Raw genomic sequence first — 27,246 nt, 5'->3', positions numbered from 1 at the left:
TCTCTCTCTCTCTCTTCCTCGCTCAACCCCTCCCGCTTCCTTTCTCCCCACTCCATCCGCGCTCTCTGAGAAACTTCTCATTTCGTTCTCAGGATAACGCACGGGTAGCATCATGGCTCTTCAGAAACTCGCACAGCTGAACTCAGCTCGAGTACTTGGCATCTTACTGATATTAACCACCCAAGGTAAGCAAATAGCTCATTTACTTGCTATTGCATGATACAACCTCTTTTTTATTTTTATTTTTTTATCCCTGCTTAAAATGAATTGATTACTATACCGAAAACGTATTCGTGCATCACTTTGATTATAGCAAGGCTATATATATATATATATATATATATATATATATATATATATATATATATATATATATCTGCAGCATGAGAGACTGCAGCGGATGAATGATGTTGCTTGCTAGTGTGTGCATTTGTGTTTTCTAGAGTTGTTATGCAGATTTAGCAAACATAACCCTTTTGTCACGGTCTGAGCGTGCTTTCTGATTTGATTTCTGTTTTGTAGTTGGAGTTTTGTGCAAAAGAAAGTGCGCTAAACCTTGTCCACGGTTCATCCAGAGCGCTCTTCTGGACTGAACGAACTACAATTTCTGACGCCCGTCAATGTTAGTTGTATGAGTTTAAACAGTATTATATGGAGCTGGCTTGTATGGCGTGGTGGGAGAGTGTGTTTTGTCTTTTTCTGAGACTAGGGGTCGATATGTTTGTATATTGCTGGTGTGTCTGTGGGTTTAGTCAAAGAGTGAAGGTGTTTGAAAACACTATGGTCCACTATGAAAGGCGCTATATAAAATAAAGATGGATCGATTGATTTAGCTTGTTCTCTATCTAGGAAGTATATTCATGCATTATAGGGTTAATAATAATGACTGATATGTAAAGATATTTAATTATATTCACACTTTTAAGCGGTTTCGAGCTTTAATGTGAAGTTTTAATCGGATTATCGACTTCTCTTTATGAAATACAATTGAAAGTGATGTTGGTAGCTTAAAAAAAAACACGAATAACTCGTTTCGAAAGGAAAGTGTTGCTGCAGTTTGTTAGCACTGACTGTATGCATTATCATAACACGAATATTTACATAATATCAATTTCACTTCAGTTCTTTTATGAGCAAGCCTTATGCAAATGAGCGTGAGCTGGTGCTTTGAACAGCTTTCGAAACCACGGGCGAGTCGATTTGTGTTTACCTTGCCAGCCGTTCAAGTCTAAAGCGCCTGAAGAGCGATTGCATTGATTCAGTTTAGCAGCAGGGAAGTTTATCTACCATGACTATTAGAAAATGCATTGTCATTCAGTCTTATACAAATGCATGTATATATATATATAAACACACACATTTGAAATTGCGGTTAGGCTGTTTTTCAGCATCACCGGAGTCCGGAGTGCAGGGCAGTGCAGCCGCTCCGTTCTGAGTAATGAAAGGTACTGTGAGTAATTGTCAATAAAGATTCAGGATTGAGGGATGGCAATGCGCGCTGCGAATGGTCAGCGTGTTCTTGTATAGACTTCCTCACAACAATAAAAACGGGTTGCTCTTTTGGGGGGGCTGTTTGGGGTCTGCATGGACCCCAGCATGTTTACTGTGCTGTTCAGAGACAGAAAACCAGGACCTTGTATCACTAGAAATGCAGTCTGAACTGGAGTAGTTTGACACGGCGCTGCACAGTGCGGCACTGTGTCTAATAGAAACGTGGTGTGTCTGCTTGCCAGACCACGAGACTCCTGATAAATCCAATCTCTCAATTTTAGATGCATTCAATCTGAGGAATTTGGAATAAAAAAGCAAGTTGATTATAATAATATATAGTATAGTTTGAATGAAAAGCCAACATGCCTGAGTTGGTTTGCGGTTTATCTGCAGCTTTCCCTGACCAGGTGCCAAAGAGCTGATCAAAAACGCTGTGCTGTACAGTAAAAGGCAGCGAGAGTGCTAAAGTTAACAACACAAATGAAATTCTGTTGCCAGCAATAGCAGTGAAATCTCCTGCATTAGCAGCACACCAGGGTCTGTTTTCTCAGAGGAGGGGGAGAGGAGGGCAGAGGGCTCCCCGCTGTGGTCCAGCAAACTGCCTCAGAGTTTACAAGTGCCTCATGGAGTGACTTGCCTGCTACAAAACGCTGAGTCTTGTAGTGTGAAGGAAAACACATTCAGAGTCCCCTCCCTCCTTTTTCCCATCCCTTTCACTGGCTCTCCTCACCCCCTCCCTCTGTCACTGGAAATCGCTGTCAAACTCTCTCCCCCCCTCTCTCACTCCACCAACTCTCTCCTCTCCCCCTCTCTCTTTCCCCCTCTCCCTCTCTGCCCACTCTCTCTTTACCCTTCTCTCCCTCTCCACCCACTCTCTCCTCTTCTCCCTTTCTCTCCCTCTCTGCCAACTTTCTCCCCCTCTTCCCCATTCTCTCCCTCTCCACCCACTCTCCCCCTCTTCCCCTTCTTTTCCTCTCTGCCAACTCTCTCCCCTCTCTCTTTCCCCTTCTCTCCCTCTCTCTCTTTCCCCCTTCTCTCCCTCGTCGCCCACTATCCACATTCTTTTTGGCCTGCTTGAAAAATACTTCTAGTCAAAACGTTTGCTATTGAATTGATGAAGTTTCTTTTACTCTTTCTAAGTTTACTCCAGTTAGCACCAGTCCCCAACCCCTTCCAAAAGAAACAACACACTTCCGTTCCGTTCTGTTTACAGTTCCGTTTTTCTGCTTCTGTAACTGCACCAGTTTCTTTTCCCCTTTTCTAAATCACTGCAAGCTTGGCACTGTAGATCGGGTACAGGAATGCCTCTGGATTTTCTGTCAGCATAATGGAGTGAACAGGAAACACTATTAAACTCTATCGAATTGCCTTTCTGCATGGCTAAGTATCTCTCTGGCTGTGTTATTGTGAGGTACTCTGCTTTGAACAATAGCCCTGTTCCCATCAGTCACTGTCACTGACCTCACTGACTCTACAGTCGCCTCACCAGGTTCACGCAACACACTCGTTTATTTTCTACACTGGGAATCACTATTTATTACAGGGAGCAGCTGTCTTACTAACAGCCTAACAAATGCTGTTCGCTTTGTGTTAATGAGCACACAGCTAGCCTATTGCGTGCAACACTCACGTTGCAATGGGAGGAGTCTCTGAGTTTGCACTTTTCCTGCGCTCCATTGTAATGGAAACTGACAAGCACAGAATGCGGAGAAAAGATGTTCAGGCAGCCCTGAACCCCCCCTGACACGAGACCTGTTGACCTCCACCGATCAGCACACAGTCAAACCTTGTTCATTTTTAAAAGCACGATGTGCCGGACGCAAAGGAGCCCAGCGCCTGGCTGCTGAGTTGCCTTGCAGGATGCTTATCTTCGTGCGGTTCTAATAATGCTTCTATTGTAACATTACTTGTTGCTGTTCTAAAAAAATTCTGAAACCGGGCCTGTATTTTAATCCATGTGACGTGGGACAGACCAACCGACTGAAAGTAGACCTTAAAGCTGTCTTTAACGGTTGGGTCTGTGGAAATGTATGCGATTGCAATAAATAAAGAAATGAATGATTGAATGAATGAATGAATGAATGAATGAATAAATAGTTCCCACGATTGCTGATTGATACAAAGTTTTGCAACACCGCCAGTCAGTCCACTTAGAAAAGACTAATGATGCAAAGTGCATGGTGGATTTAGGCATGTTTGTCATAAACCTGACTGTTGCAAGAAGAATGGGTGGACATCAAAAACACGAGACAAACACTCTGTGACTGCACAAGGTCTTGCACAGTGTTTGTGACATCGCTGGCCATGTGTTCCTGCTTATCCCAGGGTAAACACGAGACAAACACTGTGTGACTGCACAAGGTCTTGCACAGTGTTTGTGACATCGCTGGCCATGTGTTCCTGCTTATCCCAGGGTTTTTTACAATGGGGTTTTTCTTGTGCTTTGTTATAAAATCAGGTCAAGGTCGTTACATATCAAATACAACTAACAGTAAATAACTGAGACATCAATAAAGCACCCTGATAAGGAATCAATGTGCTCAAGGCTGCCCATTTCCCCAGCTCAGAGCTCCCAATGATGTCTTTATGGCAGACCAACAGGCAGCAGAAATTGAGTTTAGGCAGTTTTACAGCTCAGTGAATTTAGTAATTGAAAGTTGTTTGTAGTTTTTCCTCCAATGCTGTTTTTGATCATCATTTTAAACTAGCCTCATTTGTCTTGGACAGGTACGTCTGCATTTGGGTAGATAGTTGTAATGGATGATAGCAGTAACTGTGCTGGTAAAAGCCTATCCATAGTCACTGTTGTGGAAAGCATGTCTAATTAGAGGACGTCACATGAATTGCCTTTCTAAGCACATTAAAGGAAAGAGCACGCACACACACACGCGCCATCCATTACCTCTGGCGAGTCAATAGTGAAAAGCAATTACTGTGCGAGCTATTGAAATAAAACAAACCCTCTAAAAGCTAGAACGAATTGACTCCCCTGTAAAAAGGGCATGTCTGATCTTTACCTCTGCATTATCATTCAATAAACATGCTGTTTACGTCTGTCCAAATGTATCTCCCTGCCCTGTCTCCATGTTCATGATCCTGTTTCATTTATCAAAGGGGAAGTAATCAAATTAGCAGCACGCAACACAAGTCCGGCTGCAATGTCGTTCCCTTGAGCGTGTGATCCAGTTTGTTTTTTTTCTTTTGTGAAGTCTGCCGTTAACAGGACCTCGGCTCTAAAGACATGCCAAGTAAATCATTAAAGGCTCATTAGTAAAGACACTAAAGAGGCTCTCTGGCACGATTAGATGCTGTTTTTCACAAACTTGGCACACCAAGTGCAGTTCATGATTGGCGTGGCGACAATATTTCAATCTGTTCAAATCAAGTATGTCACTTGAAGTATCGTTTTAATTGCTTTATGCATCCAACTTGTAGTGGCACCCATTCTTGGTTACATTGTGTCACATGGTTAGAATAGGATGAGGGAGGCCTGGCTTGTTCTCCCAGCAAGCTCAGAACCAGGGGATGATAACTCAGCAACAGAACCCAGAACCGCTCGGAGTGATTGCAAACACCACAACAGCGTTTGAACCCGGGTCTCCAGTCGCACAGGGGCTGTGATTCCAGATGCTGACAGCTGGGTGGCACACGGTCCTTGGGGTTCAGGAGCTTTGCTGCAGAAAGCCTCACGGCACCAGCTTGGCAAAACAGAGCATGAGAACTTAAGAAAACCTTTAGATCTTTCTAAATTCCCCCCCCCCCCCCCCCCCCCCCCATCCTCATCCTGCCCGCAAACAGCTGCAAACACCTGCCGCTGTAAACTAGCGCCGTCCTGTCCCCAAAACATGAGGGGCTCGAGTTTCGGAAACCTTACCCCTCAGCCTCCCACCTCCGGTTGTTTTCCTTCAGGAGGGGGTGTACGGGGATCAAGCAGGGATTTCAAGTGACAGCTGTCAGGGTGTTATTTGTAGTGCCGTCAGGGGATGCTATTAGTCTGCAGGTGCTTCCTGGAAGTCTTTAGAAGACGAATATTGTGGCTGAGGTTGGGTTCACCTTGGTAGGAGGCAATGGGAGACTTTAACAAGGGATCGAAGGTCGTCTGTTGATGGAGATAATGCATAAGCAGTTTGAGCCGTGCCAGGTTTTACTCTGAGTTTATTAAGACACACCTGAGCTTGTTACCTGTACACTGTGGCTCATCAAGCTGGCAGTAAAACCTGGAATGGTTTTGATGTCGGAAGCGGACATTTCAAACAGGGGTTGAAAAGGTAAAATGTGATTTTAAAAACTGAATTGCTAGTCGTGACTAGGGAAGAAAGGGTTAATGTGAAATGACCTTGTTCAGTCCAGTGCAGTCTAACACAGTCCCTGTATGTAAAACAGACTATAGAGACATTGATAATGTTGAAAGAGTTTGTCAACATGTACAATGTGTCCTTAACAATAGCCTTATAAAGGTTTCCCATAGTAAAAGCATAAAGTCGGACAGGTTTAGAAACTTTTTTTCTTCTTCTAAACAGATTTTTATAAGCAAATATTCCAGTGGTTTATCTTTGAAGGGGTCCCTGCAAGCTCCCACAAGGAGCTGCTGTGCCAGAGACTACACTGCGGAGATTTCTAGAGCCCCACGCAGCAGAACAAGCTCTGTGAAAGTCTTGCAAGCTGTTTAAGACACGGTCAAGCTCGCCAACCCCAATGAAGGTTAAACAAATATTATGAATCGCACAGCTGCAAGCTATGCTGTTCCTCTCCTCAAGACAAGGAGCTGAGTGGGGTGTGGGGACTGGAACACTGAAGCTTGCAAAAACAAGGTTTTAGGTAAGATATGTAAGACAGGCATTTGAGACGCATTCAAGAAGATCCTCCATGAACACACTCCAACGCTGTGTCCGATGCCCTCACAGAGATTAGGTAACTAATTACTGCTTCATTTCTGCTAATAACTAGTGGCCTCCTTAGTGTGTCGGATGAGAATGATTGTGCTGCAAAAGTGGGACTATTGATTCCTGGAATCAATAAAGCAAACTTGTTATATTCTGCTTAAATCTTTGTTGTGTGCGCTCATTCATAATTCAGTTTCCTGACCAGGTTTTTTTCAGGAAAAAAAAAAAAAGAGAGAATTATTTTGCGGGAACAGAGAGTGTGTTTTTCCACTGCGTCTCCAGAGAGAGGGAGAGCGCTGTCTGCCAAAAACAGCAGCAGCGCGAAGGTTAAACTGTGCTGAAACGGGAGCGAGTGTCAGGGAGACGTCGAGGCAGGAAGCAGCACAGGTAATGAGGCTTAGGATTACAGCAGACCTGATGAAAGGAGCCATGCATAGGCTGGACCAGGCTGTAACTGCACTGGAGAGCTTTGTGCTCTGGGCTCTGTAACTTTTAAAGGATCTCCAGTCTGATCACTGTTGAAACACATTTCTTTTTTTTTTATATAATATAGAATATTGATTGGATTGAATACTACGAAGTGAACCTTTAGCAGAACCATTAGCTGACGCAGAATGACCAACAATGGGTTTGAAACAAATATGGCCCGGGGGGTGCTGGTGTGAGCCCATGGTCTTGCACTGTATTACCAGCAAGCATGGGTAACCCCACAGGGACAGCACAGGCATTTTAAAACAGGAGAACGCTGCCATACCATTCTACCGCTGGCTGACGTTGTGCTCTCACCATTGCCACCATTGTAGCACTGGACCATCGGCGTTGAAGGTGGCTGGATTTAAAGGTGGCTGACCTCGTGTTGTTTTTTGTGTTCATTCTGTTGCAGTTCTTTGACATCCCCCCCCTGTTGAAACCCAGTCGATTTTCTTCTTTCCTTGAGTTTCGAGAGGGCTGTGATTGGCCACTTCCCAAGTGAAGGAGGTCAGCTCGAATCGACCTTCCTGTTTAACCGGCTTTGTCTAGCATTCAGACCGGGCCCGGAATTCAATTCACTTTTTAGGCTGGAGAGGGAGAGAAGGGCTTTGAGCAGCTCTTCAAGCAATGAACACAGCTGATTGAGAGCAATATTATTCAGGAGGATTAATAAATAAATAAAAATCGCTTTACATCGTGCCCTCTTCAGTTGAAAAATGACTGGAAATGGGCCCTCTTGTCTGTGTTTGTTCAACTAATTGATTATATTGAGGTCTTTTTACGTCATTGTTCAGTATAGGATTCATTATTCATAACAGTGTGATGATTAATAATGAATATCTATTTTTTTTTTAAAAGCCATTACTTTACCAACAAACATTAGGCATTCATTAAAACATATATATATAATGCCTATATTTAAGCATGGAAAAAACAGGATATCCAAGGACAGCAAACCAAATTAAATCCAGGTCAAACAGTTGAATTAAATAACTATGCTTTCTTTATCAGTGTACAGTTCTTTGAACGACATTGCAGCTAATAAGGAATAACAGATCCTTAGCTCTGATATAAATAGCCCTCCCGCAAGTCAATTTCTGTTCGATAAAGTGCGGTTCAAGACAGAGGAGGCTAACTCAGAATAACTATTTCTTCCTTTAAACCTGGCGATCGAGCTGTGAGATGGTCAAGATCAATAGCGACATTGCGGTCTGGGAGCGAGAGAGCGCTGAAAACTCTGAAAAACAGATTTAAAAACCTCCTGCTGTGTACAGGTTTCAGTGCGATGTGGGAGCTTTCAGTATCCAATTGACATTATGTAAAGGGATCTAAAAAGTTTAACTGTTTGTGAATACCCTGAAAGAGAAGAACAAAACCCTCAGTTAATTGTTTAATTTTCCATAAAACGGAACGGAACATCTGAAAAAAAAAGTTAAGTTAGAACTTCAGGTTGAAACTAAAGACCCCAGCTCAGCTGTTGCTGTGTGTTCAATACTGCTGGGCTAATCTGAAGATGAGAGACTTTTCATACAGCTTCTACTGCAGAAATCACGGCTGAGTTTTCCAGCAGTGTCAGTATTAGGCTGCTTCCTGACGCAAACACACCGTGGACAAAAAGAGTCGAAAGGCAGCTGCCCGAAATTTGGTTCGCAAATTGCCTCCCTAGAGCCCCCGGATGAGGATCACTGTCCTTGTCCACAACCAGGATTTGCATGAGGATTTGTTTGCCAAATCAAGAGGCTCAGGTGGAGTATTTGAAAGAGAGGGAGAGCAGATTGAATCACATCCTGGTTTGAAGAGAACTGCTTTACAGAACTGACTCACTTGTGCTTTTGACCTCGTTGTGAATCTTAGAAGTTTGCAGAATAGCTCTGATTTGAAGTGGAAGTATTGTCCTGATTAGTTCCCTACAGGGGAATACCACCCGTTCACTGCTAGTGATAACTTTTTGGGGGCTAGTGATGATTTGGAGTGAAAGGTTTTGAAAATCGCGCCCTTTTACAGTAGTTTATTCCTCATCACGTCCCAGTTTTGGGATTGAAGTTGTGGATGGGGCACTGGTGTCCAGTCCCTGGACACTGGCTCCTCAGTGCTGGGGTGACACAGACGGGATTGTGTCGAGGGAGGTGTCCCAGTATTGGGAATGCATTCCGGACAGCACTGCCGGGGGCTGGATTCCGAACATTCCTGGAACATTCCTGCTCTCGCTCAGTGGTCCCGCGTGGGGTGCAATGTGCGAGGAGAGGCAAAGGGGGTACTGTTTGCCAGCACTGGAACCCGGCCAGCTCCAGCAAGCTGGGAATATCTGTGTAAAATATAGCAGAGCTTTCTTTTTTTTTTCTATACAGTAATGTAGCTACACAAAGACAGGCACACTAAATCAGTCACATGGATTATGTATTTGTTTTTCATTTAAATGACTTGGTTCATTTACTTTGTTTCCAAGAAAGACATTATTCTGACTTTTAATAAATAGGCTTACTAACAGAGACACGGCCATTCTGCCTACTTCAGCATTAGCTGAGAGAGAAAGAATCTTAAACTAAATGCCACGTTTCTATCCTCACCCTGTATAACCCGGTCGCATTGAGTTCTGAGTTTTGCGAAAGTTCATTGAAACCGCTCTGCTGCGTACGGAAACAGACAGGATCCGATTTCAGCCCGACTTCAGGTGGCAGATGGAACCCGGGCTGCAGAGACCATTGGGGTTAATATGAGGTCTTTTGAAGTGGCAGGCGAGCCCGATCACCTTCCATACAACCCCTTTGAGCAGGCGTTATATACTTCCACTTCGGCTTCACAGGAAACTCCACAAGGTCATTAAAATGGAACACCAGGCTTTCGTGTGCGTTACATTCATTCACAGCCCTGTGCAGACTGCAAGCACATTAAAGCGAATGGCGCGACCCTTTGCATTAAAGCATGTCACAGATGATTTATAGCAAGATCATACTGACCCTGGAGGTTTGGCACTGCGTTCATGGGGCTGTGTTTTTAAGTATTTCTTATGAAATGGATGAAAGCTGCTCTTATGACGCTTCTCTGTTTTTATATTTACTGGAACAAACTGTTAGCCTTGCATAAATCGTCATGCTGGTTTAGCTCTGTGCATGGTTGTGCTGTGGCGATGGATCCCGTGGCTGCTATTATCTCTTAAATAAGAGCTACGCTGTCCCACAGGAGCGTCGGGGAGGGCTCAGAGCTATTGTACATTGTCTGCACCTTTCCTTTCCTGCCATTAATAATTTACTTTGTTTACTGCAGCAGTTGCCTTCGCTAATCCCTTGCACATTAGGAGCCTTTTAGGATAATGCTGCCGGGAGCACCCCACATAGGCAGTTTTCTGAACACTTGAATCTCCCATCAAATCCACATAGGGTCATCCCAGTGCGAATGGACCAGTTCTGGGTAGAGGGTTTTATCCATCTGTGTTTGACAATGATACGTAAAACCCATGTGATGGAGAGAGTGTGTAAGTGTGAGTGCAAGAGAACAGCTGTGCCCCTTAGAAAAGTTTGGAGGACTACTGTGGGGTCTGTGGACCCCCTGATTCCCGCCCCCCCAATGCTCATCAGGGGGTCACACAGATTGTACCTCTCTAGACTTAGCATGCCAATCGCGTAGCAAAAACAGCTGACCCCCAACCCTACAGAGCCAGACTGAGACCCCCCATCTACCCCAGCATCTGTTCTGACTGGGGGAGCCCTCCATCATGAGGGAGACGGACAGACAGACGGACGACAGGACTGGGGAAAGTAATTAGTGCCCATTTACAGCCTTCAGCTGTTATCTTACTGTAACCTGACAGGCTGAGGAAGCTGTATACAGTAGTTGAGATGTATTTTTTTTTCCTGCCTATAAAATAAAACCTGTACCCCATCAAATTAGCTGTAAAGAAAGGAGAGTTGAGCCCTCTCCTGTACAGTAGAATGGGTGTTACTGATTTGCTCATTGGTTTTCTTTGCATAGTACATGTCTACATTCTGTGATATTGTAAGACAGGTATGAACATGATCATTTTTGCCACTGAATACTTGTGAAGCAGCGCTTGTTTTAATAATCAGACTGTCCCAGCACTATTGTACTATGAGCTTAGCTGCACCTGAGCCTGTGTCCTGTGGGATAAGCCTAATTAAGCTCAGCTGTTACCAATTAGGATCATACGGTAGTACAGCCTGGCATGCCTTAGAGGTAATTACCATGCATGAAAGGGACCATCCATTTGAACGAATCTGTGAACGTTGCTTCTGAAGTGCAGACGTGAGGGAGGGCCAGCATGTTAGTTTATTTAACTACAGGATCCCACCTGGAGGGCACTGCTGGCATTGCTACGTGCAGGGAAGCAGGCTGGTGCACATAAATGCACATCAAGCACAGCGACATGAGAACCACAATCAAAAACTTCGGTTCGGAGCCCTCCTGGTCTTTGTAGAACTACTGAACCTGAATCTCCTTGCAGATCCGTTTTAAAATGTTTCAAACCTGGGTAGTTCCCATTAAACTGCAGCGCAAGGGGAGTGTCCAGGGAGCTTGTGGCTGATCTGGGGGTTGAATCGGGGATGCCCTGGCTCTCTGTCCCCTGCTGTCACCCTGCAGCCCCGGTCATTGTCTCTGAGATGGTTCACCATTACATGAGGACTAGAGACAGGTTTTCACAGTGATGCTACAGTCACCACTGAGAGAAAATGAAACCATGACTGAATCTGTATTATTATTACCACCCTTACTGTCTGTCTGATGTATATTTTAATACAGTGCTCTTCAGTTGTAATGCAACCCCCTTATATTGCAGTAAAACCTGTGGCCTCCTGTTCTCTCCTCCATTTCCATTCTCATTAGAAAACGTAAAACACACACTTCACACGTTCTCTTTGCTAGGGCTCCGAGCTACGTCATGACAAAGTGAAGGCGCTGTCTGTATTGAAGTTCTGTAGCAAGAGTCGCTGTCAAAAAAAAAAAATCAGGGGTGGGGGAACAGAAACACCACGCGGTGTAACTGCTGTTTACTATTACAGTGCAAAAATGCAAGTGGTTTAGTGCAGCTGCTTCCTTTTAGTTACAATACACCTGATGCATCCAATGTTAAACTTTTGACTGAAGCCTTTTTCAATTTCTTCAGTAGCTGTTTTCTTCCAGAGATCCAGAGAGTGGAGACTGCCGTCCCCAGTGTGCTAAGCTAATGACATCCCCCTCTCCCCACACCCCCTGAATTACATTCATTATCAAAAGAACAAAGCTAAATCCAGACGAATGATGAACGAAGGGAAGAAAAGAAATATGAATACATGAATTTTGTTTAATCCTCCTAATAAAATAACGGTTGCCCCCTGCCGGCCCCCCAGAGAGACAGCGTCCTTATGATCCCCCCCGCACCGCTCGTCCTGCATGTACGGGGTGTCAGTGGGGGGTCCCAGACAGGCAGCGATGCCAGCACTTCATCAGGCTGTAATTAGCCAGACAGACAAGCATCCCGTGGTACCAGCTGTGCAGACAGCAAGGACACAGATTTTGCTCTCCACAGCCCCGACCTCATTGTCAGGAGTGTGGGGGAACACGTTCTGCTTTGAAATTCAGTTGGAATCGGAAAACTCCAGGGCTAGGTGGAGAGCAGGTAAATGCACGATCTCTGGAGACCTGGGTTCGAGTCTGTCTGGGGGGGGTGTCACACGTTTAATGATGTCACCTTAGTGGACAGCGGACAGTTTGGGGTCTGTGTGATTCAAACTGTGGCAGATCTTAATGCGGCCACCCTGAAATGTGCCTGATTCCTTTATTGTGTAAAGAAGTTAATAAATCCACTCTGGGTGAAAACCCCAGCTTGATTAATGCAGTTAAAGGGTGGCGGTATTTAGATCAGCCACTGATTAGATCATTAAAATAGCTCAGGATATGACGCAAGCCTCAGATTAGAAGAGAGAGCCAGGATTGGGTAGCTGGGAAGCAGGAGGATGTTCTGGTCAGGATCAAGGATCCTGGAGGTTCTTTGTGGCTTCCCTGATGTAGCTGCTCACCTGCAACACATTGTACTCCCTCGCCTTTCAAGGGCACTGATATTCAAAATCTAGAAACATGCAAACACAGCCTACCTGCCATTGTTCCTATTGTTCCCTTGTGTGTGCTGACAACCGAGAGCTCTTTTTTTTTTTTTTTTTTTTTTTTTTGGCAGCGACTGTGCATTTCAATACATGCAGATTTTTAATGTCTGACTCTGCACAGACGTTTTTAAACACCAAAAAAGGAGTGAGCCTGTCTGCAATGCTTAATCATGCGGGCTTCTGACGAGCTCCAGACGGCTGTCTTTAGTAACTGGTATAGCTGTGGAGCCCGAGCAGGTCTGTTGTGTTTTGGCATACGATAAACATGGGGTGATCAGCAGTCCACGTTGATTTCTGCCCCACCATTAAATCTCACTAAAACCAAAAAAGTAATTGTCAGCCTGCCTTTTAAACAGTACTGATCCACACAGAAGCCTCGTCTGGGGGGGGGGGCTCACTTTATTGAGCTCAGAGGGGGAGGGGAAAGGGGAAAGTCAAGATTAAAAAAGGCAGGGGGAGTTTTGCCACGCTCCCAAAACCACAAGTCAGATACAAATTTTGCAGTAGGCTCCGTCTATAGCGTATTAACTTCTTTGGCACAATGTGTCACAGAGACTGCCTTTTCCAATCTGTTAAAAAGCTGTTATCTAAAGAATCAGCCTTAGATTAGTGCAGTACATTAACATGGCATGTCTCTTGGATAGAACTAGGCTTGTCTGCCTAATAACACCGGCTCCACACTTAACCCTCTTCCTGCCTCTCAGCCCGAGACCCTCTTCTGTTTGCTCTCGCATCCAGAGAAAGGACAGCGAGTTTCAGCAGCATGCAGGGTCGCCTGGGGTCTGCTCCGCGTTGCCACGGAGACGCAGTGGAACCTGTGTCGCTGTGTTTGGGCTGCTTTGTCCGGTTTGTGTGTGTGTGTGAGAGGGGTGGGGGGGGAGCCCTGCTGTAATTCTGTCAGTTATTGGTTCTTTTCAATGGTTCATTATTGTCAGCGCTGTGTCCCGCTTGCGAAAAGGACCCTTTAGAGAGCGGTTTAAACTGTTTAAAATGGTCCACAGGAAGCACTGAGCTGCAGGGGAAAAAAAAGCTTTATTCTTTTAAGAATGGTTTTTCGTCCCGTCCCGATTGCGCGCAGCAGCAGATTGCAAAAACAAATTCGTGGGAATCCAGATTATTTTAAGGTTGTTTTTAACCAGGTCTCGTCGTTTAGTCATTTCAATTACTTTCATCTACCGGATGATGAGTTGTTAGTCCTGCCCAAATAAACAGGTTCTCAGTTGCTAATTGCAATGTGTGTTGATCGTGCTTCTACTGGGCTGCCCAGCTGCTTCAGCATCCGATAATTCTCTGGTTTGGTTAAGGCGCGGTTAGGCAGGCATGTTGAAAGCAAAGTTCTGCAGTGAGGAAAGAGGGAGAACTGTTAATAGAAATCCAGAATCTGTGCATTAAAAGGAGTTCTCTCCATATGCAATCCGGAACTAACCAAAGACACAAAGGGTCTGACACTATAGTCAAAGAGCCATACCAAAGGAGCAAAGCTGCTTATTAACTAAACACACAGGAACGTGTGCTACACTGAAAAGCTAAACTAGCAGTTACCGAACTAGGACGGAGTCTTTTAGGAGCATAAAGGAACCCTTGATTTGTTGTTCAGCGAATGTGTCTCTCAAAGTGTAGAGCCTGTGTTCTTTATCACATACCTTGTGCCCCCCCCTCTTTCTGAGGGGTGCAGTGCTGGGAGTCCGGCTCTCTCAAACAAGGCAAGCTTTTGTGCCAGCAGGCAGCTTTGTCATGGGAGCTGATGCTAGGCAGAGATGCTATTAATAGGGCAGTAGTTACGCAGGCAAAGGGCTGGTATCTCCGTTTTATTCCACGTGACCTTTCCCTTTTATGGTGAAATAAACGTTGTTATTGTTGGGGGGGGGGGGGGGGGGGGGGGGGGCTGTCTTCTATACACAGTAACTACAGTATGGAGAAAGATAAGTGCTTTTCTGGTGAGTGTGGGACAAGGCTGTTGATGACTAAGTGGTTAGCTGGCCCAGTGGTATGAACAATTAAGGATTTGGATATTTGGCTAAAATTGTTTCCCCTTTAAGGGGTTGTTGTTGTTCCGACCAAACATAGGAGTGGAAGGAAAACAAAACATTCAAAAGGTAAATTCCGGAAGGAGGGTCACATTAGATCTGGAGCGCCCATGGGTTTGGGAGGCAAAAACCGACAGGGACTGTCAAGGGTCAGCCTCAACACTGACATCAGCATTGTACACAGAAGAGTCAGTGTCAGGCAGGCAGGTTGTGACTCATTGGCAAGGCTTTGTGTTAAGAAGCTCACATACAGTAGCTTGAGGACAGATTGGTTTCAGAATGTGCTTACTCAAAGGACACAGTATAATACGCGCTGTGTGCTATACTGAAATACCCCCAAATGCATGTTTTGTTTTTTTAAAAACCTCTGGTCTGTTTTCTTTAGTGTTGGTCCCGTGCTCCAAAGGGCATCTTGATTTTGGGGAACAGTGTGGTTCTTTGAGAGGCCTGTGGTTCCACAGTGCCGGTGGTTTGAAGACAGCGTGCTCCGTGTCCCGGGGAAATGTGTTCTCGACGCGCAGAGGAGCCGTCGTCACACACAGGCGCACAGAATGGTCTCTTTGTTACCTAGGCTGAGGGTGGAAAATGTAATCTTTACAGCCTTCATACAAAAAAGAGCAAAGAGCCTTTCTTGCACCCCAATCTCCCCACACCCTGTATGCAGACCCTGGGCGATTTGTGCCCTTTCAGATCCATAAGCTTGGAATCCAGAGGTCACAGGGTCACGGGGTCATACCTGCAGCCATACAGACCCAGTCTGGACCAATCAGAATGATTGCAATCATGAAAATAAGGGTAATGTAAAACACTCTAATAACTACTTACTCTGATAAAAGATAGGGGAGACATGCATTCACACTAACTATAAGTCACCATCATTCAGAGAGAGAGAGAGAGAGAGAGAGAGAGAGAGAGAGAGATTCTGAAATTAGATCCAGAGAGACAGGGGAGATTGTACATAATTCAAAACACATGGGGCAGACAGAGAGAGTTTGTTACCAGTCAGACACAATGCGGGCGCCTGTCCAAGCACCTGTTAGGTATTCCAGCAGCTGTGCGTAGACAGGACCGTGTCAGCAGCAGACAGGGCTGAGGCGAGGTTACCTGCACTGCCACACCACGCATTCCACACTGGATCTCTAGCCATGTGCAGTACTGTAATGTGGCCGTGTTGTTCCGTTTGGAGCTGCAGGTGTATATAAGGGTAATGGAATGCATTAACTTCTGCAGAGTATTTAGATTTGTACAGGATTTGCCAGTACAACGCATTAGGGACGGATTACAGTGCATTACTCCCAAGCCATCGGACCCTCAAATTGCAATGAAAGTGTGTATTCATATTGGATCGCAGCAGAATGCTGGGTAGATAATGGAGACATAATCCAGATAATCTGCATTCAGCATTCCTGCTATAGTTTGTCCTGCTAAATTTTATGCTAGATATTTGATGTCAGTTTTACTGCATTCTTGAATACCTAAATTCCTAAGCGTACAGTAGTTGCAGCCTCTGCTTGCGTTTCATTTTAAGGGGCAATGTTTTTTATTAGCAGTTAACAACTATCTTCCTGACACATGAACATGTGTTTATGTTTTGTCAGAGATTAGGTCACATGGTAACCTTTTTATATGCTATTCAAATAAAGAACACACAATCTGAAGTCGCTTGCAAAATGTTACTAAATCCTCAAAAGGGCCTTTAGAAATATAAAAACTTGAATGATATTTAAAAGTAACCATTAACAAATATTGAAACATGTTTGCTTACACAGGAAACTAGTGGGTAACAGTTAATAAACCAAAAAGGGTCCCCTTAAACCAAAATGAGAGTGTTTGTCTGGTGAAGGCACGAGCTTTGAAGTTTGACTGCATGCAAGTACAGTGGAGCTAACAGGGCCTGGCTGTTCACTGCCCTTCCCAAGTATTGTTCCTGTTTTTGTTTTTCTCCTGCAAAGAGGAGTATGGATACGTGGACTCTTTTAAAGCGCAGTCTCATGATGCTTGCAGAGACTCAGATAATCAGAAAACCAAAAAAATGCTGTCAACCTTTTCGATCTCCGTGGTCGTGGTTTTGGAGCTACTTGGACGCGTTTGTTTGGGGAAAGCATCCAAGTTTCTTATGATTGTTTGTCTTTCGTAGCAAAGCAATCTGCACACTTAAAAAATCCCCTGGAAGAAAGACATGGTCTAACACTAACAAAACTAAAAAAAAAAACTAAAAAAAACACCAAGAGTTTCACAGAATAACGCTGAAATCCAGAAAACCAGGGGCGTGACATCCTCTGTACAGTGAACAAACACAGCAATAACGTCAAGGAGCTGAACCGCTCTGTCACATCCTCAGCTGTGCACTAGTTTATCACGGGAGACACTACAGCAAAGTGTAGTACAGCATAGTGATCAAGCACAGGAAAGCACGGGCAGGTAAGCAAATGCACATTACAAACCAGGGTAAACGGTAATAAATCTAAGCTGGTAGCTAGTTGGATGTAAAATAGGTAGAAGCAGAAAAGATTTATGAGAGGGGTGTAATTGGGCTGGGGGTGAGGGAAGGGGATGTACTGCATAGGGGACAATAGCACAGTTTCGAAGAGAGAGAAAAAGAAGAAAGACACTCCATTGAGCACAGCTAGGGGGAGAGAGGAATAAAACAGAGAGAGAGGAGAGGACCATTGGAGTTCAAGAGGGAGGTCTAGACTGGAATAAAACAGACAGAGAGGAGAGGACCATTGGAGTTCAAGAGGGAGGTCTAGACTGGGGAACAATGGTACAGGATTCAATAGAGTCAGTAGGGAGTGTGTGAGTGACTGCTGGGAAGGGGTGGCTAAAGGTCTCACTTTGATAAGAAAGAATGAACACACCTGAAGAAAAGGATCTTCTCTTGATCTGTTTGTCAAATATTGCACAGCAGTGAGGTTTCAAAAGATGAGGAAGTCTTTGGATGTATTTATTTTTGTTTGGGGAGGGGTCTGCTGTCCTGTACAATACTCTGAGCTTGAGGTTCTGGTATTGATTGGAATAGCGCTCAGTTCTGGTATTGATTGGAATAGCGCTCAGTTCTGGTATTGAGAGGAATAGCCCTCAGTTTGATAGGTATTCTAAATATTGAAGCTGTAATGCATGACAGAGGGATTTGGTATGTAGCAGTGCCTAGGTTCTTTTGTGTTAAAGTTAGAATATACACACGTGTGTGTTTCTCTAGTGCACAAACATGCATGGGTGAACATGTCTGTCAGCTCCATTAACTTCTCCCCTTTCACTTTCTCCACAAATTGAAAGCAGCCTTCCCACCTGTTGCCTCTCGTAGCTGGCAGAGAGCTTCCGAGCTGGGGATGCCAGACAGGTCATCGATCCCAGTGTCTCCTGCTGTAACATTCCCCCCAGAATTACAGGACATGATTTACTATACTGATGTCGGCCAGATGTGTCGTCAGAACCTCAGCGTGTTTTTAAAAACTGTATTTAATGTTACACGGTGTTCAAAATGACAAACAAAAGCAGCTTTGATTTCCTAACAAGCTGTGATTGTAGCACTAGGAGTGAACAGGTTTCTTCACTGACAGGTGAATGCAGCTCGTAAAGGATTTAATACGTCGACGCCTGACCCAGCAATCTGATGCCACTTCCTCGCCATGCATTGATACCTCGACATGTACTTCCTTAGAGGGATTTTGTTTCTGTCGCTGCAGACAGAGGGCTTGCTTCTCAAAGCTATAAAGGCCAACTCGTCATTAGGGATAGGTTTGGCGTTAGGGTTTCTTAGAGTGTCGTTTGTGTGTGTGTGTGCGTGGGGGGGTGAAAGTCACTTTCCTTGCTTCTAGCTGTCACAATAGCCTTGCAAGCCACATGGAGATCCTTTATTAGCAAGACTTATACTTTCAGCTCCTCACCAGCAATATATACCCAGTCCAGATGTTTTCAATTAAAGAGCAGCGCTTTCTTAGAGAGCGAGGGCGAGAGAAAAAGTCTATTTAAAAGTGACTCTGGCAGCGAGGGTATCTGGGGGCCCCGGCTTCTCAATAGATTCCTTTATTCTGGTTTTATTTTGTCGAATGAGCTTTTGTCTGCCCAGTAAAGAGTGTGGGAGGACTACACAACCCCACTGTGACACAGCGCTAACACAGGCAGCCGTCCGCTTGACTCCCTTGAAGATAAATCAGGAGAGGCGACGAACAGGTGTCAGAAGTGTTTGTTTTCTCCGGACCGCACATTCTTTTATCTTCTCTCCTGATTGTTTCCACGGCGCCGCTCGCTAGCGCATGTAAAACATGCATTCGTTTGGCCGGGGCAAAAGGTGTCAGTGATACAATGGAGGAACCGTTTTGAAGTTCGGAGCCCTGTAAGATTGTCACAGATTTAGTTTACTAGTGCATTGGGAGGACAGGAGTTGGGGAAGACATAAACATTATGGGGTGGTTTCACAGACCCCACCAAGTCTCTTCCTGAATGCCACACACCTTGTCTCTGATTTAGTGCCATTCAGGGAACACGCTCCCAAACAGGGAGATTCTCATTCCTGAGTGTGACAGCGGGCTCACAGAATTCTTTACATAACAGCGTGTGTCCTATTCGGCTGCGTTTTTTCTTTGGTTTTTAATATATAAAGAGGTTTAGGGATCTGCTGTGGGGAGAAAGTGTATACAGAAGGTAGAGGCGTGGGTGATTGACTTGGGTACTCTGTAGCCTACTGACTGGATGACTGGATAGCCAGTAGGAAGCAGAGGTGGTTCTCTTGCAGTTTCAGGGGGGGCAGTGTTCGGATCCAGTGGCTGTGTGTCTTGTGATTGTGTGCAAGCGCCCGGAGCACACTGTGTAGGAGGAGCTGGAAGACGAGGGAAGCTGTAAACAAGCGGAGAAGAGCGCTTGCTTTTATCTATAACCATCAGGATGGCTTTGAGACATGTCTCCTCGTTGTTGGCTTGCGATGTACACTACCCTTATAAAAGATCCCCCCTGTAAATTTGCACACTCATTTTTCAGTTGAAGATACTTCACATGTAAAGTGTTAACATGCCTGCTTCAATAGCCTGTCCTGTGTGCCTGTGCAGGGGTGTTGGCAGAGGTGACTGTGTCTATGAAGGATGTGGTCGAGGTTCAGCTCGGAGACACGGCGACTATCCAGTGCACCCCCCGCTTCTCTGAAGAGACCAAGACCGTCCTGGTGCAGTGGTTCATTGTGAGTACCGGAGCCTTTCCGACATCGCAGGGACAGGGGCAGGCTTTCGGCATTTATTGCATCTCTCAGAGCTCTCCTCTGAATCTTTTATTTCCACAGCAAGCAACCTAAAACTAATACGAAACAACACATAGAATATGTTGTTTCTGGTCAGGCAACTTTCAAAGGTTGCGTTTTTCATTTTCCTAATCATGCTAATGACAAGATGCACAGCTGCGAGAGTCCAGACCTCGGCTAGCATCCAGACCGCGGCTAGCCTGAGTGCCGGTCACCCTGGCGATGCTGCTGACCTCTATCTTGTTGTACAGATGGGGCTGGACCGCAGGGAGAGGATCTACTACATGGACGGCATTGACAGCGTGGCAGACAACGGGACAGAGTACACTGACCGCATCAGCGTACAGGGAGAAGACTACACCCTGGCCATCAGCAACGTGGGGCTGAGCGACGAAAGAGCTTTCATCTGCCAGGTCGGGGGCATGTCAGCCGGGAACGGAGAGAACCGCACGGAGCTCAGAGTCTACGGTAGGAGAAGAGGGTGTTCACGTGCGACTGCAGGGCTGCTTTACACAGGCTCTCTGTTATTTATTATTTAATCACTCGGTTTCTTCTACAGCTGTCGATTTACTTTATTCTGTTACCCTTGTTTAAGAAAGGAAAGCCTTTTTGAATGTCCCACCTTCCTCCACTCAAGGGCAGCTAGGTATGGCTATTTTGCATTGAGCACTGCTTCACTAACGAGTCTGACGTATTACCTATTAGTGTGCACGTCCATTGAAACTAGGCTACAGTTACCAAAATATAACCATCTGTGGGGTTTCTTAAAAATAATTTAATGTGCACTGATGATGTCACACTATCAACCTTACTCGATGATGTCACACTTTAGTGATGATGCAGTGGAAGCTTTTTCTTTTTTTTTTTCAGATGCCCCAGAATCCCCTGAAATTGAGGGCACGCATTCCGGGCTCTCAATCACCAGCAATGAACTACAGAAGGTATGGATCTCACCGCTTCTCTCCCTCTCCCTCAAATGGTACAGTTTGTATACATTTGATCAGTAAGGATTTGGATGTTGTAGAGCGCGCTTCTCGTTCGGAACCTCTAACTTTTTTTTTTTTTTTTTGTCCAGTCTAATGGACCCTCCAAACCTAATGAATAGAAGGACGCGATCTCTATGCAAGTCCTCGCTGCCTGTCCTCTTACTGTGGGTCTGTGTTGTAGGTTGCATCCTGCGTTTCCAGAAATGGGTACCCAGAGCCCCAAATCACCTGGTACAAAAACCGCTCCCCACTGCAGACCGAGGAAGAAAGTGAGTGTAGCCGATAACTTCTTATAGTCAACAAAGTCCTGAGGCAAGAGACAGCAGCTTGCATCCCCTACAAGTTCATTGGTCGTGTTTAGGGTTAGGGTGTAAGGGATTGTTATAAGAGATCAAGTCTTGTGCAGCCTGGTCAAGCATTTATAATAAGAGACAACCTACACACGACAGTAACTAATAATAATAATGCATTCATTTGAAATACTATAAAAAAAATGTGAAACATTATATTGCTTTAGCATTTTGTCACTCTGTCATATGTCATTTGCACGGGATAATTGACAAATGCTGAACAGCGATTGGTTGATTTCTCATCAGAGAGTTATAACTGTAGTCCTGTGTGCTGTGCGGCGCGGCCGTTATGAAGGGCATGCTTGCTGTTCTGCTCAGTCCTGTACATGCTTATTGTGTGTTGTGCTTGTTTCTCAGAGACGGAGGTCATGCATCAGGTGACGCGAGAGGCAAGCGGTCTGTACACAGTCAGCAGCTCTCTACTCTACAAGGTGTCGAAGGAGGACGTGAACTCCACATTCTACTGTGAGGTCAGCTACAGGATGCCAGGATCAGAGCACATGATGGAGTCCACAGCAATCAACGTGACTGTGCACTGTGAGGCTTCCCTCGTTCACTACCCTGAACAATATGAACTCCCCAGACAAGTGTATTAACTGCGTGTGTGTGTGTCTCTCTCTGTTTACCTGCAGACCCCACACTGAACGTGCAGTTGATCAGGGAGTCCCCAAAAGGTTTGGTGAAGGAGGGGGATGAGGTGGAGCTTCGCTGCATCGGAGACGGGAACCCCCCTCCCCCCTACACCTTCCACAAGCTCTCGGTGAGGGACGCCCCCCTTTTTTACACCCCGGCCCACTGTTACAGAGTGTCCTATTATTATTATTATTATTATTATTATTATTATTATTATTATTATTATTATTATTAATATGGGGAAATTGCATCCTCGTATGAGGTCATCATGCATTTGCGTCTCCCATATGTCCCCATGTAAAGGTTGAAAGGGTGAATAATGTATTTTGACATGACCATGGTAAACCCGCACTGTAGCAGTGTTAGAATGCACACCTATGGCATGGTAAGGCTTAGGCAAGGCTTTGGCAAGCCCAGTTCCATATTAACGGTCTCTTGTCCACACAGCCCAGCACCGAGGAGGAAGAGGACCTGCCCGTGGACACAGACGTCCTGATCTTGAGGGGGGTGACGCGGGTGGACAGCGGGATGTATCGCTGCAAGTCCCTGGACGTGGAGACCTACATGGAGATGAGCTCGGAGCTCAAGGTCGTTGTAAACTGTGAGTGAGATCGCCGGGCGGTGAAGTGCACAGAATCACACAAGAGAAACGCTTCACAGTTCAAAAACGGGCACCCGAGCGTTCTATCAGAAACCTTTTCAGCAGGAGAAGCAGCTTGCAGTTTTAGCTTCTGAACTGGATCAGATGAAGTTGTCTTTGTGTTTGTGTAATTGGTTTTCTATACAGGGAGATTCAAATTGATGACTCGCTTCAGCAGCGCTCCAGACTTCCAAATGCAAAACAGGTTACACCATCTCAAGGGTATTTATGAAGTGTAATACTCTGTTACAGTGCAGAGCAGTAACTCGGTCTGTCTGTCTGTCCCTCTAGACCTGGATCCCATCGTTCTGACCCCCTCAGGTTCGGCTGAGCTCCTACTGGGCGAGACGCTGACAGTGTCATGCAATGCTCTCAGCTCCCAGGAGACCAGGGTAGTCTGGATGAAGGTAAAGAAGGCTAACCACAAAGTACTGACACTCACACTCCAAGCGAAAGAACAGCAGCTCATAGGGTTTAGTTTGTCACAATCTGGAAATAATTAAGAAAACAAACCTTATTTGGAAATGCATGCAAGATTTATTTTTAATAAACTGTACAAGCAGAATTGTACAAAAAGCCCTGCCCTCCACTCACCCGCACTCTCTCCTTGCCTCTGTCTCTGGCACCCCAGGATGGTCAGGAGATGGGCCGGGGCAGCACCCTCACGCTGGCCAATGCCAGTTTCGACTCCGCTGGAGATTATATCTGCAAGGTTACTGTGCCAGCAGTGCCCGGGCTGCACAGGAGCAGCTCTGTCAGAGTCAGTGTCCTGGGTGAGTCGCCATTCTCCAAGGGAACATCCGGCTCCAGGTTGAAATTAGAATCCGAGGTGGAGGGACTGGGAGGGAGGCAGTGTGGTCTAGTGGGTAGAGCAGAGGGACTGGGAGGGAGGCAGTTTGGTCTAGTGGGTAGAGCAGAGGGACTGGGAGGGAGGCAGTGTGGTCTAGTGGGTAGAGGTGGAAAAGCAGCGTGCCCAGTGACTAGGGCAGAGGCACAGAGAGGGTTGAAGAGATTGCAAGTGAAGGCTGTGCTGTGCTCGTTGCTGCAGGGAGTCCTGTCGTGCTACAGCCGGTTCAGCTGGAAGAGCTAGAAGGTAGTAAAGTCAACCTGACCTGCAAGGCGACCGGATTCCCAGAGCCAAGCATCTCCTGGGAGGTTTCTGGCACTAAGGTATGTATCGCACACCGTTCAGCCCCAGATTACTCAACCCTTGGATTGAAACTTGCAACCCTATTGGCTAATACAGCATCACATGACAAATGTGCTAATGCCCACCAAACTGTCTGTCGCTCGGGGACACAGTACAGCACAGTACATGAGTAGTATAAGCATGGGATTGTCGGCTTTATTATTACACGTTTTATAAAGGAAGCTGACTTCACTGCAGAGTTTGTGGTATAGCTGAAGTGTGGGAATCAGGGCAGAAAGCACAGTCCTTCCCGAGGGAGATGAGAATGTAAATACAGTGCGAATGCTGGCGGCCTCCCAAACTCATTTGATGATTATTGTTTTTGGGGCTTGCACTCACACAGCGGACCTCTGATAACGTGTGCATTGAAACAAGATATCTCTGCACAGTCTTACAACATACTGCTTCGTCTGCCATCGCTTCAAACAAAGTCAATCCAGCAGGAAACCGGTTTGGCGTCTTTCTCAGTGGCTCAATAAAAGTTGTGCAATTACTGGCCCTTTTTTATTTTAAAGAGCATTTCCCAAAGAGTGCTTATAAACATTCTCTTTTGGTAAACGGTGTGTCGAAAACTGAAAATAAACGCCTGCTCTGTGTAATGAATATGTAGTATTACCGAAAGAAAGGTATAACAAACGATTTGACAAAAACTCCCAGCAGTGTAATGGGACCGTGTTGCTTGTACCTTCCAGGACTACCAGGAGGTGGCGCACCATGTAGGCAAGAACACAGCGGTGAGCGTGATGTCAGTCATTGTGACCCCTGACCTCAAGATCACCTGCAATGCCTCCAACTCTCTGGGCAGCAATGAGGGCCACTTCAGAATCACGCTGAGTGAGTTCCGCACACAGAGGGCCACACTGATAGCGGGATGTCGTGGGTTACAGGCGGTCATTAATGAATATTATTTTCTGTTTTGCAGTTTCTGTCACCCCGCCATCCCCCTTCTCCACAGGTAAGCTCCTGTTATTTGTAACACAGTAATTACTGTAGCAGGGCTCAGTCTTCTCCTGCATCCAGCTGTACAGATTGCTCTCTGCGTGACAGCCCCCTCAGATCAATGGAAGCTCATGCAAAACTTTATTCTGCAAGCTGTTTATGCAGATCAGTGCATCATTCATAAATGCAGCAATGAAGTTATCAATGGATCAATCTGTTTATTTATTTATGTATTCTTCAATTCATTCATGAAGATTGAGGTGTGCAGAATTATGTATTTATTTACTTGCACGCACTAAACTCCAAGTACCTGTGTGTGATTGTCAGTGTTGATGAAAGGAGCTCTGGGATAACTCTGTGTTCTTCTGGTTTGTCCTTCTCGTCTAGTTCAACCAGTGAAAAAAGGTGGGTGCCCCTACCCAACCCTAACCCCCTAACCCCCTAACCCCCTAACCCCCTACCCCCTAGCCAGCCCAGCTCTACTGAAAGCATAGCATAGCATGATACATCTCAGAAATAACAAGCAGAAGCATGGCGCACGCATGGGAAACGCACGGAGCACAGTGTATGTAACTCGCAGTCCTCGTTCTATATAACAAGTGCAGCATGCAAGAGCTCAACATCAGATGCTTCAGTAGAGATCTCCACTCTCCCCCTTTGCTTTACTGGCCTCGGCCAGCATGCTGTGCTCTCGTTGCTCTCTCGCTGGTCCAGCGCTATCACAGCAGGTTAGACATTGACAAACACTTCTAGATTGAGAGTTTTTTTCAGCGTTTCTAAATGGAAACAGGATGAGACGTGGCAAGTGAAAGGCCAGGTGCTCAGCACCTTTTAACTGCCGATAAACAATCCAGCTGAGATTTAGTTTAGGGGCCTGTCCTGTCTGAAGTATTTTTGTATTTTTTAAAATGTATTTATTATTAGTTATAAAACTGTATCCTGAGAGAGAGAGCAAGAGAGAGCGAGAGAGCAAGCGAGAGAGTGAGAGAGAGAGAGAGCGAGAGATGTTCTGGACATGGGTCTGTTGATTTATGATTACAGCTCCTGTTTATTAGTGGTTCCAGCAGGAAGAGAATCATGTCCTAATGCATGCAGGCAGGCAGACAGGCAGGCAGGGGGAGGGAGTGTGGCTGCTGGTAATCTGCTGACAGCAGCCAGACAGATGGTAAAGGAGAACCAGGCAACAGCAGCGTTAGCTGTCACTACCTAGCCAGCACTGATACCAGGGCTTTACAGGCGTTCCCTAAATCTGTCCTGCCGTACACTACCTTCCATGCTGCATAAATAGGGCTGAAAAGGGCAGCTTTGAAAGAATGCGATAGCGGGCATGTATTTTCATTTGAAAATAGAATGGGGACTATTCAGTTGATCTGAATAGCACCTGTTTCTATGGCATGGAATACAGCCCCACTGTCTAGATTGAAGGCGTTTGCGTTGTCCAGCCTTGATTTCAGCGCACGCCGTTGTCTGTGTTTCTCTTGTGTGCCGCATTGCCCAGTGAGTGCCGCCCCGTGCCTGACTCCTGCCCGTCTCTTTCTCTCCAGAGGGCAGTGGCGTGATTATCGTGGGCATCATTGTGGGCATCCTGCTGCTCGCCATCCTGGGCAGCGTCCTCTACTTCCTCTACAAGAAGGGCAAGATTCCCTGCGGGCGAACCGGCAAGCAGGAAATGTGAGTCCCGACTCCTCCGACTCCTCCTCCTGCAGTTACAGTGCTGTTTCATTACATTACAATAGCACTTACACTGCAGTTACAGTTACACACATTTGACATACCTTCCCACAGTAAAAGCAGAGCAAAGTGTAATGAAGCTCAGTGAAAGCATGGTAAAGCATTGTAAAGAGCTTCAGGGTATGGTAAAGCAAATTTAAAAAACCTAGCACAGCAGGGTAAATGATGGGGAACTATGGGGAAAGCACCGTGGTAAACTTGTCTCAGCATTCACAGAATTCTACACTTAGTTGTAACCACAGCGCGTTGCGGGTTTTCTGTTTGTTTTCCACTCAGCTCTCGAGCGGACTCTGGGAAAGACGACATCGTTGTGGAGATGAAGACTGACAAGACCGAGGAGGCGGGGCTACTACAGGGTGTCAACGGCGACAAGAAGCCCCCTAGCGACCAGGTAACTATGGAAACTCAGCTCCGTGACTGAAACATAAAACTGCCTTTTCTCGTAATCGCCGCACAGTTGCACCCCGTGTAGGACGCTTACGTTTTCTTTTTTTCTCTTTTTTTTTTTTTTTGGATTAGTGCGAGAAGTACATCGACCTACGGAACTGAGTGAGCGAGAGAAAAAGAAAGAAAGAAAGAAA

At 45.7% G+C, this 27,246-nt stretch overlaps 1 protein-coding gene across 2 annotated transcripts; it reads left to right on the top strand.

Annotated features, from left to right (window-relative positions):
* On the top strand, positions 1-27,246 carry LOC117397077 (cell surface glycoprotein MUC18-like). 2 transcript variants are annotated; one of them, XM_059009734.1, is made up of 17 exons: positions 1-185; positions 20,013-20,140; positions 20,449-20,665; positions 21,068-21,138; positions 21,365-21,452; positions 21,891-22,070; positions 22,166-22,293; positions 22,614-22,767; positions 23,098-23,213; positions 23,438-23,579; positions 23,855-23,976; positions 24,688-24,829; positions 24,918-24,950; positions 25,322-25,339; positions 26,479-26,605; positions 26,942-27,056; positions 27,185-27,246. In XM_059009734.1, exons 1-17 carry the CDS (start codon positions 113-115, stop codon positions 27,212-27,214), a joined length of 1,884 nt encoding a protein of 627 aa, XP_058865717.1. In that variant the 5' UTR covers positions 1-112; the 3' UTR covers positions 27,215-27,246. The 2 variants fall into 2 exon arrangements, with proteins under 2 accessions (XP_058865717.1, XP_058865718.1); XM_059009735.1 differs by lacking the exon at positions 25,322-25,339.

This window comes from Acipenser ruthenus, chromosome 39 (genome assembly GCF_902713425.1).
Source record: "Acipenser ruthenus chromosome 39, fAciRut3.2 maternal haplotype, whole genome shotgun sequence".
NCBI classification, from domain to species: Eukaryota; Metazoa; Chordata; class Actinopteri; order Acipenseriformes; family Acipenseridae; genus Acipenser; species Acipenser ruthenus.
The sequence above is the reverse complement of the archived record's forward strand: the minus strand, read 5'-3'. Positions and strand labels throughout refer to the sequence as shown.

Excerpts from the sequence above, each read along its gene's own strand:
- LOC117397077 (XM_059009734.1), top strand. The coding sequence starts at position 113 with ATGGCTCTTCAGAAACTCGCACAGCTGAACTCAGCTCGAGTACTTGGC. Across the intron at positions 22,071-22,165 it reads AATCAACGTGACTGTGCACT|ACCCCACACTGAACGTGCAG; the intron begins GTGAGGCTTCCC and ends GTTTACCTGCAG. Across the intron at positions 23,977-24,687 it reads GGGAGGTTTCTGGCACTAAG|GACTACCAGGAGGTGGCGCA; the intron begins GTATGTATCGCA and ends TGTACCTTCCAG.